Below are 21,625 nucleotides of genomic sequence, written 5' to 3'. Positions count from 1 at the left end.
ATGGCTTCATCAAATAGACACTGGCCTAGCATGTTCAAGTCCAAGCCCTGCAACACTCAGCATCATCAATGGCAACATGATCTCAACCCTTCTCTCCTGTCATCAAGTGGATGCCACAAAACTTCGCCGTACTCATCAGGTAATAACGATATTAATTAATCTGACACTTGCGAGGATGTGAACTTCCTTTTCTTTTATGCGTGCAATATATAGGGTTTTTACCCTTTTTCTGAGGTATACAATGCGAATTATGATTTTCTCTCATCGTTTTCTGAACCCCCTTCTGATCCTCAACTCGTCAGTCTATCTCTCTAGCCCACCATGCAAAAACAACCCATGATATTGCCAATCATGGCTTTGCTATTACCCTTTCTTCATTTTCAGCTTGATTTTGACACAGTAATATGGTCCTCAAAATCAATTCTCAAGACCCAACATAACTGAACATTCTTGGATACACATAAAAGTCACATAACTGAAACATATCCAACTCAACTTGAGTGTGCCGGCCAACCTTTTCCATGGCTTATTTATGTAGAGCTTGCTTGATGGTGAAGATGTGTAATTAAGGGCTCATTTATGTTTCTTTCAAGGTTGTGAGGAGCGAACCCCGGAGCCAAAGCCGAGGTGGAACCCGAAGCCGGAGCAAATCCGCATACTGGAGGCGATCTTCGACTCCGGGATGGTCAACCCCCCCAGGGAGGAGATTCGGAAGATCAGGGCTCAATTGCAAGAGTACGGACAAGTGGGCGACGCCAATGTGTTCTACTGGTTCCAGAACCGGAAATCTAGAAGCAAGCACAAGCTCCGTCACCTCCAGACCTCCAAACAACAGAAGCAACAACAAAACCAAAACACCAACACCAGCAGCAACAACCAAAATTTCAATCCAATCACATCTTCAATGTCGCCCACCGTCACAGCTCCAAATTCATCTTCGTCGTCCTCCTCGTCTGACAGGACCTCTCCAACCGGGTCCAGGAAGACAAACCTGTCCCTAGGTTCGTGTTCTACGGACGTTCTTGATGTCCCAAATCCGGTTATCTCCATGAACCAGGCCTATTTCTCTCAGACTCATCATGGGGACTTTTTCACCCAGCCGTCCTTGCTTTTCCCACAACCAAGTCATCAGGGCGTAAGCACTTGTGGTTTCCCTCAATCTGGTCAAGGGTTTTGCTTCTCTCCACTGACAAGTGTGGTTCAAGTTCCTCATGAGCAAAGCCCTAATATTGGCCCTTGCACAAGCCTTTTACTTAGTGAGATCATGAACAACAACAACAACAACAACAACAACAACAATAATGCAGCTGGTTCTGAGAAACTTGGGCAAGGTGATCATCACAAAATGAAGATGATGCAATTGCCAACAAGCTCTCTGGGTAATAACTATTCTGTGATCAACCCTTTAGGGACGACTCACTCTGCTGTTCCTGCAACTGTCACTACTAGCCTTCCTCTTCCAAGCACCAACATCGACAATGTTCAGGGTAAGAAAGCTCTTCACTTAGATATGACTGGAGATTAAATTATTACCACATATAGAGAAAAGTAGGCCTAGCTCCTTGATGGGCTTTCTTCTTGCAAAAATTTCTGCGCTAATTATATTTAAAAATACTATTTAAAGGGTGTAAGCAGACAATGTCTGCCTCCTGTGGGTGTGCAGCTCCATTAGCGCAAGGTTTGTTTTTGGAAACATAAGATAAAAACAAAGAATGTAGGTCAAAAGGAGGATAAGCAAGGGCATAAGAATATATGTTTGTCTCCCTAAATTTGTTTAAAGATCATGTGTGATACATACACGTCAGTCTAGGTCTGGTCTCATGGAAGTCACTGATGTATCAAAACTATAAAACAAAGAAAAAAAAATTGAATATCTGTCACTATTCCAATTAATCGTGAAGAGTGGGAATTAGATTTTGAATCCGGGTTTTGCGATCTGCCTGGATGAACGTGTGCATGGGTGATGAAACAGCAGCAACAAGAAAGAAAGAAAGAAAAAGAAAAAAAAGCAGAGGAAAACGGAAACTGAGTCTTTGAATTTGATGTATTTGACCACTGCGTTGGACTGATGTGCGTATGCGTGCGTATAAATTGGCAAATGCATGCGTGCGTTAGAGTCGAGACTCTGAGAGGAGGAGAGAGCTGATCGCGTGCCTGCAGGTGTCCCGGAGGCCAGCAACGAGGCGAAATCCACGGTGTTCATCAATGACGTGGCGTTCCAGGTGGCATCCGGGCCGTTCAACGTGAGGGAGGCCTTCGGGGATGACGCAGTGCTCATCAACGCCTCGGGTCAGCTCGTTCTCACCAACGAGTGGGGTCTCACTCTTCAGTCACTCCAGCACGGCGCCTCTTACTATCTGGTGACTATCATTATAATATCTTGAATCCCTGCTGCTCTTGACGTAAGAGTCTGTTTTCTGTACAAGATCTTTCGCGGTCGAGAAACTTTTGACTGGTGAATCGAAAAGATGTGTTGGGCAGTGAGAACTGATTGATTTGTTAGTTTCTGTTTGAGCTGAACTTTGCTCGTTAATCAGCATTTACTGTCTTTCGATTTCGACTCACTCGCGTCTTTCTCGGGTTGCAGATATGAGCACGCGTGGAGGCTAAGGAGGTAAAGCAGAAGCTGTCTTAGCTGTGGTCACTGTGCTGCCTTCACATCTCTCTCTCTCTCTCTCTCTCTCTATCTTTATCTATTACGGTTTACATTGCCGTGAGTCCAAGTTAAGTTTCCGTATGAATCGGGTTTGTGGTTGGTCTTGGAAAACTTGAAGTTTGACGAACTATGTAGTACCTCATTAAGATCAAAATGGTTAAATGCTCCTTTGCGTCTGTCTTTGGTATCCCATTTTTTTTCTCCTTTTTTCTCATTTTCTTTTAGTCCACAAAGCGCGCTTGCTTTGTCGAATCTTGTAATTGTGATGAACGTCAGAAACCCTAGGCGATCATCGTGTGATAGCAATGTTACATGGCTATGCCATTTATTGCCCAGAAGTCGAGCAGGAGTGATTATATATATGTATGCTCATGGAAATGTTTCTTAACTTGGCATCTCCTAATTTTTCTTGCTAATTTTTTTTTTCAAAACCCATTCGAGTAAGCAAAGCTAATCAGTGACAGAGAAGTGGGAATGAAGTAGCCGACATGAATTTCGGCACTGATTAGATTGTTGACGAATCTGGAGTGCAATGATCTAAAAAATTAAGATTCTATTCCTTATTAATGCATGTAATTTCCAGATCACTTGTTTACGCAATTAAACTGATAAATGTAATTAGGCTACTGGTCATGGGCTAGCTAGGGAGAGGCATGTGGGAGGCGGAGTTGGATCTCGAACTCTAGTTTTTCTGGGGATGTTTACCTAGCCGATGCACTTTGCGGGGGCGCGCGCAAGGAAAACCAAAGTAAGGAGAAGTTCTATCAGATTAATCATATGATAAAGGAAGTATTCTATATGCTTTTCACAAAGAAATTCCGCATTCATCATAAAGAAAGGTCAAGAAAAATAGTGAGGCATCTTTGCTATTTGTGACAAACAATTAAATAATCGTCGCACCGCATGTAATCGGCTACGCACTGCTCATTGCACGTTGCACGAACCTGTCTTGAACGTGTTCCATCACATCGAGAATGAAATAACATTATTCGTGGCACGCCAGATCAATCCATTGTCAACCTAACATGACGATAGAACCATGAAATATGTTCTCATGTCAACGTAAAACCGAATAACTTCATTTGAGTTGTCACCCTTAGTTACTGAAAAGTCATTGATGCATCTGATCAATCTCATGGATCCGGTTATGCAAAATGTGCCGAAATGCATTTCAATCGAGGACCGCGAGAGAGAATCAATGAACCTTCTGTCTTCCTGGTATACATAGAACTCCAGTAAGACGAGTGCACACGATAGAGTACCACCGGTATTACACAGTAGCTGGAGTCAGAACGAGGGAAAAGGGGCCACAGAGACTGAGATTGGCCAATCTCAGCACACGTTGGAGTGATAAAAAAGACTGATTGAATCCCTGAAAGCAGTCCGCTTTCGAACTGCCCTTTTTTCCAATCCTTATCTTCCTTGCACGTTTTTGAAGGGTCTGACCGTCAAACGCAAAAAGAAGTATTAATTTCTCTCTGTCTCTCTGTCTCTCTCTCTCTGTCTGAAAGTTTCGGCATCTGTGTTGTATAATGAGCTTGAGTATGGGGAAATCAGTAGCACTGTGCAAAAAGGGTTCGGCGGAAAAATAGAAGAGACGGGAGTGGTTGGTTGACGATCGTTGTTGTGTGGGACTGGTGCAGATTTTTTACGTGCGAACTGGTTCCAACAGTCTTGAGTCTGATTGAGTGATTGAGATATAACGGACAGCTAACCCTGCTTCGGAGGTTTCGAAAAAAAGAAGAAGAGAAAAATACATAATATAAGATGAATAATAAAAAGATATACACTAATATCAAGTATTCAATAAGGTACGATAATGTAACTAAAATATTTTGAAAGATCAATGAGATAATTGGCCCAATATTGGGGAGAAGGGCGATCGTTTTTCCATTAGACAATAAATTCAATTAGTGTTTTGAATTATTATTTGAATGACTCGTGTTATGTTGTCTAATTTCAATGTATCCATTAGATTAACTTTAACTCTTGCGGACATTGAACCTTTTGAATTTGGACATTTATAGGGAAATGTTGGAATTCGAAGGAACCGCTCCCCGTCGATCAATTCAAAAGAAATTAGGCATATCTCTCTCGTAACATCGCCATCGCCATCATCAGAATCAAGAATCATCAAGATGAGTGACGATGGCACCTCCCCCATCAAAGATGACTTCCTTCGAAGGTCAAAATGGCTTTCATCTGACACGGGGGAGACACGTGGCTAACGGCAATTTGCGGGCGAGCGCTTTTGCGTATTATCACTAGCCCTCTCCCGACCACGAGGGGGAGAGGGGCGGAGGAATTAGGTCTGCAAACAGTGGAGCGATGGCGACGTTGTTGGTCTGGCCTTTGCTCAGACGTTTTGCACGCATGAATGATGGATGATGATGATGAGGAGGATAAGGAGGAGAAAAAGAAAAAAACATTAACGAGATATGTCGAGCGTGTAAGTCAATGGTGAAATCAAGAAGGTGGGGGGAGAGAGAAATCTGCGGTTCTTGTTCTTTCTCTTCCGGCGTCGGCCACATACGGACAGAAGGAAAGAACTAGTGGCAGTTCTTGCGACTGTGTCTTCTCTTGTCAGCTTTCACTTCATAGGTCTCTCCACCTCCAGTCCTACCTACATAATTAAAACCCAAACCCCCCAACATCAGAGGCAATTCCGTTCCAAATGTTCCAATTTTTATCCGGTTTGAAGGAACTCGAACGCTGGAGTTAGTACGTGCAAGCCGGTCAGCCAAGATTCGACTGAATGACGAGTTTAAGATCTTATTCATTTGAAAGTTTTATTTGAGATAAGATTCATTATGAAAATTCTTTTTAAGAAAACAACCCCATTTTGGGCATTTACTTGAGATTTTTTTCATAAAACAAGATATAGCACCAGAGTAAAATAGGCGGACAATTTGCTGAAATCTCTTTGAAATTTTACAGGAGAAGAGCAAGATTAGTATTTTAGATTCGGATTGGCCATCAATGATTTTGTTAAAGAAAACATCCATTACAAGTTTCAAACTCAATTTTCCTATGGTGTGACATGAACAACTTGAATTAAATCGATTGATTGTGTAAGCGAAAATTACCTAATCAGTTTAATTATACATATGTCAATTCAATTTTAAACTTTCTAATTATATTAGTTTAGTCTTAAACTTTTGCGTGAAATTCTAGTGTGAATTCTTCTAATTGATTATTGCTCAAAATCAACAATATTATGATCCAGTCATAGTTGGCCATTTTATGTGGCACATTGCCACATTGGCGATTTCCGGTGATGATTGAGTAAAGCAATTATATTGAAATTTTACGTAAATTTAGGACTTTTTTGCATAATTGAAAATTTTATGATTGATTTGACGAATTTTTCTACTTGTGTAATCATGTCCAAATTTTTGCTTTGAACCGTTTTCCCCTTCACTGAGAACTAACGATCATAAATGGATCACGACTTGGGGATTCGAAGGAAGCGTTGGATCACTTAGAAGACTCCAAAAATAGTCATAATAAAACAAATTTAGGTTATGAGCTTAACGTGGCACGATGAGATGATATTAATTTCGCAATTCAATTTTGATGTTTGGATAGTTGGAGACAGCACCACTACAATGGTTTAAATGTTAGTCCCGTGATCCACGGATACATACTCCTCGGGAATTGCAGCTTGTTTTAAAGTCAATAAACTGAAAAAGAAAAGGAAAAGGCAAATTAATTCTGGTCGTTGGATATTGGATTACCTAGTGAATGGAGTTGACTATTGTTTTTCAGCTTTTTATAAAGTGAAATTGTTGACCATTTGTCAAATGGGAAGAGCCGATTAATTAGACTCAAAGAGAAGTTCTTGCATCGAGGACTGTCATATTGGATTTTATGATTTTGAGGTAATCGGGGAAATATCAGAAGTCCTTCGAGAGCTAGACGTTTGCAGTGATTAGTGAAATGTCAGTCAAATATTGCGGAATCATGTCTCGTTTGTCTTTGATAAATAATAGGGCGAAAGTTAGAAGGAGCGATCGGCAACCAGCTGAGACTTTTGTATAATATTCCACATGATCTGTTTGAGCCCTAGATGATGATAGTAAACCGAGGTGAGCCGAGGCTAAGTTGCCGGATGGAGAAGCCTATCATCGTAGCACCACTGAAATTCTAATCCTGTGAGGCTTTTGCGCAAGGAGATTGAATTAGGGACAATACTATTATAAGCAGGTGCATAATTGTGAATGCCGAAGAAGAGAAGACGTCTTGGCTATAAGACCTAATCAACTAGACTAAACACTTTGATGATGAATTATACTCATGTTAATAGGCATATTTTTTTCGGGTAAGAAAATGGGTACGACTCGAAAATTACATTGTTACTCTCCTAATAAAACACGATCCAATTTGATCTACTAGCAACAAAGAAAGCAAACCTATTGGTGGCCCATCTATTACAGCATTATCACTTGTATTGTTGGGTTGGATAACCAATTTGCTAGCCAATCTGCACATGCATTTCACTCTTTAAAATAATGAAAAATATTGACCGATTTAAGTGTACTTCCAATTTGAGAAATGAGGGTATCACCAAGATAAGCGATGAAATTGATGTTTGAAGTAGAGAAATTAACAGGCACATTTGATTAGTAAAAGTTTGACACGGAAAGCATCATGTCATGAGAAAATCAAAACAATAAAATTCATATTTATTTATTTGGTTGCATGAAAATTAATAAGACTCTTTGACTGAATCCTCATTACAGAACTTATAGTTATGAACTTATCGCGAAGATGACGGGGGAAAATTGGTGATTCTTAATTGTCACTAGCCTTGTTAATTGGACCTGTTTGAATATGGATGACAATTCGTATCCATGTCATTTCATGTAATCTATAAGATAGGATACTTTGAGACAACGATGTCATATTCATTTTAATAAAAGGAATAGAATGTTGTCAATCTCGTTAGTTTCAAGTTAGTCATATGCTCATGTTCCGTCTCATGCGGATTTTGCGAAGTATATCATGTTTGCTCAGAAATTGGCACCTCTAGTTTAAAGGTAGGTAAAAGCAATAAGAGCATACATAATATAAGACAGATTAAAATGCCTTACCTTACATCCAAAGTAATCGGATTAGTCACAAATAAAATTATGTAGTATTTATGTTGTATTTTACGAATGCACATGCATGTCCCAACCACACGACATATGACGTCATGTAGGAAGAGGTAAACGGTCAGAAGAACTGTTTTTAAGTGGTAACATAGGAGTTCCACACCTACTGGAGAATATTTGACTTGAGTTATAGCTGCTCCTATCGATGCCTCGATCTTAAAAGAATCCTTGGTGTAGGGACTTTGGGAGGAAAGGCCGTCGAACAGTTGGCTCGTGGGTCGATTCAAGGACTACATGACATACAATGTAAACTACATATCACGATAAAGAAATGTTCACTTTGATGCCTAATTCTTAGGCTTATTTCGTTCTATCATACATAGTTAAAGCCTGCGTTGGGATGATATTTGCTTTTGTGCTCTTCACGTGGCACTACACCGTGCCTCTTTGCTCGCCACATGACCCAATGAGTATAATGATTATTTATCTGCCATCCCACGATTCTATTATGTCTTGAGTCTAAATATTAAAAGAAGAAGAAGAAGAAGAAGAAGATGATGATGTCTTTAATATTATCTCTAGTTTTATCTTTAAATGGTGGATCAAGTGAAAGTTTATAGATCTCTGGTGAGATATATTTAGTTATATTTTTCATATATAAATTCAGATATATTTATTCACAAATGATATAGGTTACAGTTTATTTAGGAAAAACTAAAGCCAGCCATATGGTTCAGGTCATATAGTTTGAATCTTACCTTAGTCAGATACTACATACAAAAGAAATTTTGTTAGAAATTTACTTTTGCTATTTTAGGTTTTACATTTTCACCTTGCATTCAATTCTATGAATATTTTATAGCACTATTTCTCTCGATACCGATAAGCATTATTAGGAATTTAGTTTTACACGGTAAAATACAACATTGCCCACATGGAACAAGAGTAGAGTATCTAATTATACGCTAAAGCGTCTGTCTAACTTTGGTCATATCTAGTGATAATTTTTTTAGAAAGAGTAAAAGGTAATTATGTAAGCAATGAGGAACAATTTGAAAATGCTCAAAACTTTTTTTTTTTAGCATTTTTTAAAGCAAAATATGGATGTTTCCAAATATAGTGATTACTTAGCTTAACGAAAGCCAGAGAAAAGCCAAAAGGCCAGAGTCGAAATCTTAAACTACCTAAAACAGGCCCAGCCTGTTTCGAGCCCAAATTTGGGATGGGGCCCAGGTATACCCTTTTGAGCCCAGCACTCGACACCATTAGATAAGGACATTGTGCCAAATGCTAAGCTTTAAATCATACATATCTCATCTAGGGGACAAAAATAGTACTACCAATTTATACGGACGGATCTTTATCATTAGGTTTAGGTTTTGTCGGCATTACTTTTGGAGTAATACCTGAATGTAATAGGTCGATGTGGGGAATGTGCTCTTAAGATCTCACAAAGAGTGATTGATTAGTTGAGTTGCATGAAACTTGGCCGGATATCACGTGATCTCTAATTCAAAAAAAAAAAAAAAAAAATTCTATGAAAAAAAATGTGTTACCCGTGATGAGTTCTAAAAATGATGTTCCCTTATGAGTTTATGTCAAGTGAGTTTGAATTGAGGGAAAAAAATGCACATGTTAAATCAAGTCCTTATAAGTTAACCAAAATTGTCATAAATTTTGGTATCTAGAAATTGGTTATTACTTTTGCTAGCTAATTAGAGATCAAGAGTAGTTACGAGTATAAGGTTATTTGAAAGTATTATCCTAAGAATTTAACGTGACACCATCTCATTTTTAATATATAAATCCAAATGCATCTATGGTATGATTATATATGCAGCTTAATGGTTTAAAATTAGAAAATAAATTACTTATGAATGAGTATAATCATGTGTTTAGTATTGCCACACAAATAAATCAACTTCTTTTTTCAACATACGCTTAATTTATTGTAGATCGCGTGCTTTTGTGGATTAAACGTAAAAGTACGAGTATTTTACTTTTAATAATTGTCTACGGAGTTTTGTCTCCACAAGCACAATATTCCTAGCTAAATAAAGATTGCATTCATACTCGAGCAAGTACATCGATGGCCTAAATCTAAGGAGGCTAAAAAAATAGCGAAAAAGAAAAAAAAATTCAGCCTCATGATTTGCCTAGAAATATTGCGTGGTATCATACTTTTTCCTAAGAAAATTTATTCTATTGGATTTGGCTAATGTGAGAAAGCAGCCCAATTTTTTAGGAAAATTCTAAATAAGATCCCAAAATGCCTTCATTTTCTAAAATAAGGGTTTAAAGTGAGCCTTATGTTAAATAATGACTTGAAATGACCATGGTTGTTTCATATAGAGCCCTAATCTCGTCGGTTCGGCTGGCTAGCTAAACATTTTGATTAGTGAAGGGCATTTTCATCAAATTGCAATTTAAATTTTAAATTATTTTTATTTTTTCTTTTCTTTCCTTTTTTTTTTTGCAAGGACCAATGGTTGTTGGTGAGTGCTTGACCACTCTCATCGGTCGTAGGCAAGGCCTCCCTTGCTAGATTTGGTGAGGGTTGGCCTCGACTGGGGTTGACAAGGGCTCGATGATCCTTTTCGACCACTGGCAAGGTGATCCTCGCCCATATCTTGTGAGGGCCGACCTTGGTAATGGCTGCGAGGTGGCCTCCCTTAAGGCAAGACGACCCTTGTCCAAGTGAGGCCATCCCTTGCTAGCAGCTGATGAGGGCTTGGCAATGGCCGATGAGGGTCACTAAGCCCTTGTTGGTCCCAAGCAAGGTTGACTCTCGTCAGATCTGGCAAGGGTGGCCTCGCCCAAGGCTGGCAAGGGCTAGTAGGCCTTTGCCAACACTTACTAGTAGTTGGCGAGGGTGGCCCTTACTAGATCAAGTGAGGGCGACCCTCACCCAGCCATTTTGACATCATCGATGGTCGACAGGCCACTGACAGCGATGAAGAAGAAAAACTAGAAAAAGGAAAAAAAAGAAAGAAAAAAGGAATTTAAAAAAAGAAGTTAAATGACTAAAATGCCTTTGACCAGTCGAAAGTCAAATCATTATTTGAAACAGATATAGTTACTCAGACCCTTGTCTAAAACAAAATCCACTTCTGGCTCTTATTTGAGAAAACAATGACATTTCAGGCTATTGTTTGAAATAAGGTTTACTCTAGGTCTTTATTTGAGAAAATGAATATGCTTCAAGTCTTTATTTGAAATTTTCTCTAATTTTTTTCTTGTATAGAAATTTTGATGTAGCCAAATCAATCAAACAACTAAATAGGTATAGAAAAAAAATGGATAACAAGGAGTAATAAAAAAAGAATAAACACAAAACGAAGCTTGAAAAGAAGGACTTCATTGTTAAATGAATGCGTCATTTTATATAGAAAAATCCTTATGCTCTTTCTTGAGCCTATGTTGAATTTTGGTCTGAGACTTAAATATAAACATATATATACATAGGGATGCAAATAATGAGTTTGGGAAGATTTGAACTCAATAATTGATGTTGTAATATAGACATGAAATTTGATGAGATTATAATTAACTGTTCTAAACATTTAAAATGTTACATGATGTGTTTGATTTGAAATTTAAATATTCCTACACTTTTCATGCCATTACTTCCATCAAGACCGAAACTCATTCAAGTTCAGCTAAAATTCAATCCTACCTCTAAAAATTTGATTAGGAATGGTTTGCTCAATATTTAGTTAAGCTCTGTTCATGGGCCAAAATCCCTTTTTTCTTATGTAATCTAGAATAACTCTAGGGACAATATGAGAATTCTATACTATTCTAGAGTGCCCTTGTGATTAATGCGGTAATTGGTAGATGGGAGATAGAACCTCCACGGTAGATTAGGAGAGATGTACGGCTATGTTCTCTTATAATCAAAAGAGTACTCTATATATAGAGTCCTCTCTTTGTTTGCATAACCTATAACTAATAGAAATCCAAAGCTTCTTTTAAAAACTATGACTTAGGAAGAAATTCCTGAGAACGAGCCCTAATAAAAAAAATGTTGAATCAAATGGATTCTAAACAACTTAGTGATTTTTGGCGTTCAAGAATGAGGACCAAATTCATTTCCTACAGAAACTTTTCATCTTTACTAGCACCAAGATTTGCTATTAGGTCCCAATTCATTTCCTACAGAAACTTTTCATCTTTATTAGCACTAAGATTTGCTATTAGGTCATGTTATGCAACTCATTTTCGCGATCCTTTTTCCCGATGTGATTAGTTCCCGTTTCTATCAAAGATCTTTGGGGCCATAAATGGACCATCGTAGCCCAATTCCATGAGGAGTAGCGCATCAGCCACGATCCTCTCAATCCCTTGGTCTCCACCACACGATCCAAAAAGTGTGCCGGTTGGACCTGCACGTCCTCATTCATGACTCTCCTAAAGGCCTCGAGGTCTTGACATTGAGGAGCTCGTTCTCGCCAATGAACTAGGAGCCTATTAATCCTAATATGTCTGCCTCATGAGTATTCCCGATGCTAACAATTTGGGAGGTGATTCATGATTTGCATGACTAGATTGTTGAACGTATTGCAGCCGCTGCCTACAGAGATAGCGTTGTCATGAGGACGCAACACCTCCAGCGAATTCGACAAGCACGGTCTATTCGAGATTCTTGACTCTTTTAATGACGCCTCCTCAAAACTTTGACCAAGAGTTGACCTAGTAGGAGGAAGAGCGGTTGCCTCCCATGGCTGATTGGAGGTTTCTTAAGTTAAGAATAATAATATGTCCAAAGAAGATAGATGGAATTTTTCGTATATTTCATGTATGATATTGAAGATGACTATTTAGGATAATATATCAACCGAGATATGTACAATCAAATGAGTCTAGAGATATATGCGCAATCTTGAGCAATTCAAAACAATAGAATTATCATAATTATCTTTGAATTGTAAATTTTTCTAGAGAATTGTTATGATTATGTTGAACATTACAAGAGAACTTTCGGTTTTGATTATAGAAATGTGTGTTGCGTGGTGGGGCGGGAAAGGACAGAAATTTTATGGAATCCCACTTGTATCATGCATCTGAGCCTTTAGATGATCGGATGGAGATTGCCGTAGTCAACTGTTGAGAGGCGTCGCTTCTAAAATCGTCGATGTCTGCATAATGGTACTAGTGCGGGAGCGTGTTGAACTATTTTCATGCATTCTAATCTATTTTAGAAGCGAAAGCAAGTTGGTAGTCAGCCGAAAAACAAGAGAAGGCATGCCTAAACCTCTTTCGACCTCGAGCGCACTAATGTGCTGCTTAGTTTGCTTGGGTTGCAATGAAATTCATTGTGGATTTCATCAACAAGATATCGACAATTACTTAACTATTTTAAATAATTTTTTTTTTTTTTGCCACTTATGTCATGCCGAAAATAGCTCAAGAGTGACGACCATCCCTCGTACTTCTATGAGTACTCCATGTAACTACTACGTTGATGGTCCAAAATTCTTCATAACGAGTAAATAACAATGACTGTGTTCATACTCATATCAAGTAACTACTTCATCATGATAAACAACTTCTCTTACATTATTCTCATTATAAAAACCGACGGTAACTTTCTAATGGACTTTTAAGGTGTGTTTGTTTCATGAAAAACATAAAGTTTTTGGAAAATGTTTTCCGGGAAACCATTTTCTAGGAAGTTTTCCTTTGTTTGGTGATACATGACTGAAAATATTTTATGATGTTTAGATTGCATTTGAAAAATGATTGAAGGTGTAGAAGATGCCAACCAACAGGAAGAGGAGGGAGTGAAGTCAATGGGAGTGCAAGAGGGGCTAAGGTTGGAGGAGGCGGCAGTGACGGAAGGGAAGGGGCAAAGGAGAAGGAGAGAGGGGAGGAGAGTTAGGGTTTACGTTCATAGGCAAAGAAAAAAAGAGAAAACAAAGAAAAAAAAAAAAAAGAAGAAAGAAAAGAAAATATATAATAATAACAAATTCAACATTTTTAATTAGATATTTTTTAATAATAATTTTTCATTAAGCAAGGACCTTAAAACATTTTGAAAAACATTTTCCGATTTTTTCAAAGGAAATTGTTTTCCTAAATTTAAGTTTTGGAAGGAAACATTTTTCATTGACTCATTTTCCTAAATGAACCAAATGTTGGAAAATGAGGAAAATGTTTTCCGGAAATTGTTTTTCGCAAAACAAACACACCCTTAGTAACTTTCAAGTTGCAAGTAATAACTGGAGTTAGACAAATTTTCTTTTCGGTAAGTGAGAAGACTTGAGACAGGCGTTCTGCACTATCCCTAAATACTTTCGGAAGCTCCACACTTGCCTTGAAATAATCCTTTTGAGCTACAATCATTTAATTTACCCTAACCCCATCAGTGCCCCGATAGCGCGTAACTATCTTGTATGAAGGAAAGGAACACCCATATTAACTTGATGCAATACGTAGCCAACTTCTGGAACTGGCTACCGCGAGAAGCCGATCCAACTCACATCAATCTGGCCAAGGTATTTACCACCTAATTGTGAAGTGTTTTTCTTGCATAATCAATTCATCATAGCCGGGCTCCATACAGCCAGACAAAGTATGATGAACGAGGCGCACATCAGTTTCGCCCAAATATGGCTCCTACAGGATCGGCCATAAGCTCCCGACGATGTCGATTATGAGCGTCATCCTTGTTGCACTCCCTATACAACACGAAATTCAAATCCCCTACAAGGGCCTAGCAGCCATTAGGCAACAATGGAAGCGAACGCCCAGTTCATGAAAAGGAAGCCACTCCCAGAACAGAACCTGATTAAGCAAAACTACAGAGAGACTCCAGAAATGACGTTCGAACAAAGCTCTTCGAAATGAATAGTAGACTGATTCGGGCCACGGTGGCGACTGGTGATAGTGACTGCTACTTGTCTCACCTTTTGCTACGCTCAAAGTACGAAGACCCAGCAACGAAAGAAGCGAACAGTGAAGACGACCATTCCGTTGTACAAAATCTTTTAAATACTTGTATTCTTTCGATGTAGGAAGTAACGATTTTTAGGTAAGCATTTAATTTGAAAAATGTCATTTAAAGGACGGTGCTATTTCCACACCCTTTTGATTAAAAAAAAAAAAACCTTTTTGAGGTAATTGACTAATACACCCTTGTAACATCATGTTTGACAAGAATATACTATTTTCCTCTCATTCCTAATTTATGAGCGAACATTTCTATTTCCGCTTCTTCTTTGTATGGTAAAAGGTAAACTCGTATTTTTCCTCTAAAGAGAAAAACGCATGATCAAAATAATTTTGAAAGGATCATGGTCAAGCTTTAGACGTGCTTATCTTTAATATCATATCTCCACATTAACGATAGATAAGCTCAAAGGGAAAAGAAAAAGGGAACATCTTGCTATTCTACTTCTAGCCTAATTTATCGAATCAGCAAAACTTGAAACTAACAGAGGTTGGCGGGGAGGATTGTATCAATCGAACCGGTTCGTAATGGTAAAGGTGGTCGAAAGGGTTTTCTTCGTTGTAGAGTTGCAGAAATGACGAGTATTAAGACAATATAGTTCCTATGGGGATGATTTTAAGGCAGGAGATGCACCATCGTGAAATTTTCTCCCACACATCGAGCTGGAACGATCAGTAATTCAACTCACTAAGGTTTTATTTGTTGCAAGGAAAATTTATTATCGGGAAACACTCCCGTGCACATTACTTTATGTGAAATGACCCCCTTGTACTTTTTTTTTGGGTCGAAGGACCCCCTTGTACTTGATAAATGCGTATTAATGAGCCACATACGCTCCTCGCCTGTGGAAAAAAAACTGGCCAGATACGGTCCGCGTGCAACTCATTAATTTAATTTGTGCCCAAATTGATGTTGAAATTGAATTCATTTGGCTTAATGAGATTTTGGATGTGTCCATTGACTATATTGAGAAAATTTTACTGTAGCCCTAAATTCGAGTTCGAATGTTGGCCGACTCATTGAGCTCAAAATTCTGAAATTGGCTTGAAATCTTGCATTATTATAGTCCTTGAATTGAATGCCCTAAAAAAGGAATCAAATCAATGAATTTTGAAAAAGATTGTTGGCGAAAGTTAAGGTGCCAACAACGGTGCTGGAGGGCCCAGGGGTGCTACTTTCGGAGGTTGACGGTCCTTGTCTTCTTGATAATCTGTTAACCACCTTGAAGTAAAGGCACCTAAATATTTCCCTTCGAGAGTCACAACTCGCATTTGCACCCAACATTTATAACTCTTGGTGCAATTTTCCCCCAAAAGAAATAATATCAAACAGATTGGTCTATTATGGCTATTGGAAGAGTACCGAAAAGTACCAAAAAGTTTTAAAACAAATTCAGTCCTACAGCTTTTGACTAAATTAATTTATTTTTAGTCATAAATATATTTATATTGGTACCAATTGAGTCTATCCGATCAATTTACGTTGGAAATTGTTGAGGTGAACGCTGACTTGTCTTACATGGCGTGGCTGGTGTTAACGTAAATTTTTTAATAAAATTTTCGGATTTTTAAATTAATTTTCTCTTTTTCCTTTTTTTTTTTTTCATTCTCTTTCCTTTGGCCTGTAGTCGGTACTTAGCCATATTGGTGACTAGCCACAGGTTAAAGGAAAACAAAAAAAGGAATAAGATAAACTAAAAGAAAATTTTATTGAAAAATAAAAAATACCAAAAAAAATTATTAAATAATTATTAAAATTTGTTCATGTCAATGTTTGCCGTGTCATGTAAAACAACCAATGTCCATTTCAACAATTTTTAGTATAAATTGGTCAAATGAACTGAATTGATATAAATACAAAAAGATTTAGAATTAAATTAGTCTAATTAAAAAGTTTATGATTGTATTGGTATCAATGTAATAAGTTTAGAATTTTTTTAATTTTTTTTTCAAAATAAAGAGTGTGCTAGTCAAAATACGGTAGGAATAGTCCCATCTTTAATCAACGTCTCTTCTTTTCATGTAGAATGGGGAGTTGCCCCTCCACCTTTTCTATGTGGAGGGGCAACTTGCTATGGTGACGGTGGTGGCTGGGCATGGATGGCTTGAGATGATTTTACAAAAATTTAGTGAAAATACAAGATGATATAGGAAAGAGACCTTTCAGGGATTGAGTCCTAGATCGAGTTATAAGTTAATTAGTAGGTTATCAACAAGTAAACAACTGTTCCTCTTTACTCAACGACCTTGACTTGTCATCTCTTTAGGTAAGACCTATGGTGAACAGACTTCAATTTGATACGTCTCGGTCCCCCCATCACATCATAAAAAATATCTCTACGTCTTTGTTTGCATGATTTGACACATTTGGCGACAAAAATAATCTTTACATTCTTCAAATTAAATTCTTTCCGCTGTCGATTTGTCGTTGCTGGGGATTGAACTTCCGAAGACAGCTCTTCTCTAGAAATTTTTTTTACATGCTTCGAATTAAATTCAATAACTACAGCCCTTCTGCAGAAAGCACGCTGACACTACGGTCTATCGTGATCCTGTAATTAAATGACCTGAAAGGTCCACTACATAGAATTGGTGAACGACATAACTACGTTATTAAATCATTTGAGCATGCCCAATAACTCACCTGTCAATAATTGAGTTTTGATGTTTAATTTTAGTTAGAAGTCACTGACATAACAATTTAGTTATCACTTGCTGTCTAAGTAGCACTAACATCGACACTGACACTTAACAAGCGATACGACACGACACGACACGGAGACACATCGTTTCTAAAAAAATAGAAAATTTCGACATATTGGGATAAGTTAAAATTTTTTATTTTGGGTTAATACCTTAAAAAACCCTAAACTGGTATACTTGTGACAAATTTACCCAAAATTATTTTTTTTGACCATGAAAAACCCCAAACTGATACACCTATGACAAATTTACCCCGACTAATTATAAAAAACCTTAAACCGGTACATTTATGACAAATTTACCCCAAATTAATTTATTCGACCACAAAAAACCCCAAACTAGTAAATTTGTGACTAATATACCATTCGAAAAATTAGATTAATACCACAAAAAATCACAAAAATTATAAACTATGACAAACAGTGTGTAAAATCCCAAATTGATATACCGGTCAATTGTCACGTGTTATTTAACTTTATAATTTAACAAGAAAATTTAACTAAAATTAACAGAGGGTAAATTTGTCATAAGCGTACCGGTTTAGGGTAAATTTGTCAAATGTATACTAGTTTGAGGTTTTTTATTGTCAAAAAAATAGTCTGCAGGGTAAATTTGTCACGGTGTATACCCAGGTTTGGGGTTTTTCAAGGTATTAACCCTATTATTTTTATGATTAGTTCAATCAAATCAATTTTATTCAAATTCACAAATAAATAAATAATAAAAAATCCTATAATAAATTTACATTAAAAATATTAATTCATCATTTATTAATATCCTTCATTTTTTCAATTTGATAAATTTAACTCCATTTCAATAAATCCATAAAACTTGGAAAGAAAAAAAGGTAATTCACATTCTAAACTTGTGTGTCTGACGTGTTGAAAGAAAAAAAAAACTTGAGAGTAGATTATGTATCATGGAAAGTGAGAGTCAAAAGAGAAAAGAAGAAAATATTAGGCTTTATTGATTTTTTTTAACATATATATTTTGATACTTCATTTATTGAAATTTTTTAAAATTGACATCGTATATCGGAATTATATATCGAAAACTCGTAGATCGGAATTCTGACTTGAGTGTCGAAAAATTGACTAAATGTCGATTTTCCGACACGTGTTGATCGAGCATCAGAAAGTGTTTGAGAGTGTTGGAGAGTGTTGGATACATATCGAAATGTCCAACACGATATGAAAGTTTCCGAAGAGTATCGGTGCTTCTTAGCTTGCTATTTTATGTAAAATTGCATAAACGATCTTCGATAAAAATTGACCAGCAGTACTATATTGGAATTTACGTAAAAACTTACAATTAAATTGGTAAAATTCAAAATTGAATTGGTATTCACACAACAGATATAAAATCGAGCAATAATTTTTGTCGGTTGGGAGGACCAGTAAGAGTAATGATACGATGGCCCATTCCGTAGGCTGTCACACAGAGAACCTTATAAAAGTGGCCCCAAAAATAACATGACAGGTAACCTTACAGTAGGCCACATATTGTACGGTCGACGTGGTCATACATGATCCGTCTATTGTGAACATAAAGCTGTCCTTTCTTGTGGACATTTATTGTTTCCTATAACAGTTGGCAGACGAAGAAACTGAAATTAGGGCAATGCCGTTTCCTTTTGGAAATTGCGAATATATGATTGGCAAGACTTGTATCGAGGATCATGTGGCTGGGGTCGGGGCGACCGCCGCTGGCATCCCTCGGGACCTTGGGGTCTATCCATGCTCATAAGGGTTGTCGATGGGGGGACGCGAGTCGGTCGATCATCTCTACCTTACTTGATGATGAGGAAGATTAGTAGCTCATTTCGTATAGAGAAGAAGGTCCGTCGCATGCCAAGACGGGCCCTCCTTCACCCTAATGCTGGCACATCATCGTTACTCTATAGTACTAACTCACCCCTAGTTTCGTTTGTCGAGAACCGTGGTTACCAATGGACAAACCAGATCTTTAATTTGTATATACAAATTTAATTAATTATAAATGTTGGTGATGTTTATATATGTAACTCACCTATTAGATGAATGGTAGGAGGAAATTTCCTTTTAACTAGGGATGATGAAAAGCTGACTCTTCTGGAAAAAAAGAAGATGTGATTAACTTCACTAGCGCGAAAATAGATGCATGATCAATTTCGTGTCACAAGATTCGGGAAAACTAAATTATTATTCATTTGGGTTCGATACGTGAACATATAAACAACGTTAATGCAAACACCAGGTTGCTTAGTGGATAAATATACAGTCATTTCCTCGCTCAAGACTAGAATCACTGTAGTTGTGTATTCTCTCGAGCCCAATCCGAAGATAATTTACATGGTATGATTCACTTAAAGAATGTTAAGTATCTTTGCATTTTGGCAAGTTGTAATGTGATCCTAAATACATGAACGACTCAATTTTTTCTTCGATTAGGTCTCTTCTATTATAGTCTGGACAAAATAGCATTGACTCAATTTTCACTTAGATTAGGGTTGCTTATAGAGCAACCTCTTCCATTTTCAGTCTGGTAAAACAAGCCAGCACAGATTTTTTTAATATTTATTTTATTTCCTTTTTAAATGGTATAATTTAGGGGTGAACACAGTTCTTAGTTCTAGGGAGAAAGGTTCTGGTTCCCGTTTCCTCCTTTTTTTGGAACCGGCGGTTCTTGGTTCCTGTAGAAATTAGAATCGAAATCGAGAACTAGAACCGGAACCAGATCGGAATCAAACCGAGATTCCTAAGCCTAAAATTGTTTATGCCTTTTGCTTTTGTTTTTGCCTTTTCCTTTTCTTTTGCCTTTTTGCCAATGCGTTCTTATGGGATTTCCATCATCGAATTCATGGAACATAACACTAATGGACTCCATCCATTTGTTTAATTGAATCATGCACATTTGTGGGTCAATTTAGTGAGCTCTTTGCAAAAACAAATAATATATGAATTCAAGTTCATTTCCCATAATTTGTTATGTAATTTAGTGAGATACCCGTTGGGTTAAGGAGTAAAATTTGTTTTGTCTTCCCGTTTCTTTATCATTCTTCCCCGAACAAGTATTTTCTAAATAAGATATTTGGATCGTCTACAAGGACCTAGATTCATCTTTGCTCTCTTTCCTTTGCTTTATTTTTTATTTATTTTTATTTTTTTAATGATTGTGGCTGTAGCCTACTTATGGTTTCTCTTAAAAGAATGTGGGATGAATGGAATAATAATGGAGAACTCATAGATGAATAATTATCCAAATGCTAGAAAAATTTGAAGTTGACAGTCAATAGGGTTTCTCTATGTTTCTTTTAAGTTCTTTTGCTGCTTTTCCATCATTTTTAAGAAGCCAAACATGTCTAAGCATGTTCATTATTGTTGCATTCATTTTTGTTTTGTTTAACTAAAAGTGAAACAAAAAAAAAAAAAAAAAGGAAAAAAAAAAAGAATCTATTTGACCTTGGAATCAACCTTGGAACTTGTGTGACGGGGCAGATTTTAGGTTCTAGATTTCGACAGATAGATTTTAAATTTTAAAAAATGAGAAATTTGTATATGAGGGCCGGTTCCAGGTTCCAAGTGGAACTTGGAACAACTCACCCTTAGGTATAATGGCCTCATCCTTATTTTGTGTGATGGTTCTTTCCTTTTTTTTTTGAAGGAGGTGGCACTCTAGAGTTTGCTCATGAATGACCTTTTATAGATTCTGTCAGTCATAGTGTGAGAGAACACACAAATATATATTTTAATATTAAGGATTCATTTATTTTACAGAAAATTTATGTATTGAAAAATATTTTCCTAAAAAAATTATTTAAATCATTTAAAAAATAAATGAATAAAAAATGATTTCATTATTTGAAAAATGTTTAAATATAAATTGCTGTTGATAATATAACATTTTTTGTTGGCTTATTATTTCAAATGATATAATTAATCATCTTTTAAGGAAAATTTCCAAATAGTTCATTTTTCATTAAACAAATGAATTTGAGGAAATTTGATCTTTAATTTTTAAAAAATAATTACTTATATTACTTACAAAAATGAATGACCAAAATATAATTTCACCGTCCATAAAAATATTTAGGTTTAAATTGTTGTCGAGAATGAATATATCTTTATTATCTAATTATTTTAAGCGATATAAGCAATTATCTAAAGAAAATATTTTTCAAATAATTGATCTTTTACAAAATAAACGAAGCCTAAATTTTCAGTCTCGAAGCACTATAATG

General features: G+C 36.8%; 1 protein-coding gene across 1 annotated transcript; it reads left to right on the top strand.

The window, feature by feature from the left end:
• Positions 1–2,384, top strand: LOC104442635 (WUSCHEL-related homeobox 9). Its single transcript, XM_018872778.2, has 4 exons — positions 1–139; positions 594–975; positions 1,126–1,487; positions 2,161–2,384. Exons 1-4 carry the CDS (start codon positions 1–3, stop codon positions 2,382–2,384), a joined length of 1,107 nt encoding a protein of 368 aa, XP_018728323.2.
• The last annotated feature ends 19,241 nt before the right edge of the window (positions 2,385–21,625 follow it).

This window comes from Eucalyptus grandis, chromosome 4 (assembly GCF_016545825.1).
Source record: "Eucalyptus grandis isolate ANBG69807.140 chromosome 4, ASM1654582v1, whole genome shotgun sequence".
NCBI classification, from domain to species: Eukaryota; Viridiplantae; Streptophyta; class Magnoliopsida; order Myrtales; family Myrtaceae; genus Eucalyptus; species Eucalyptus grandis.
This window is presented reverse-complemented; position numbering and strand designations above follow the sequence as displayed.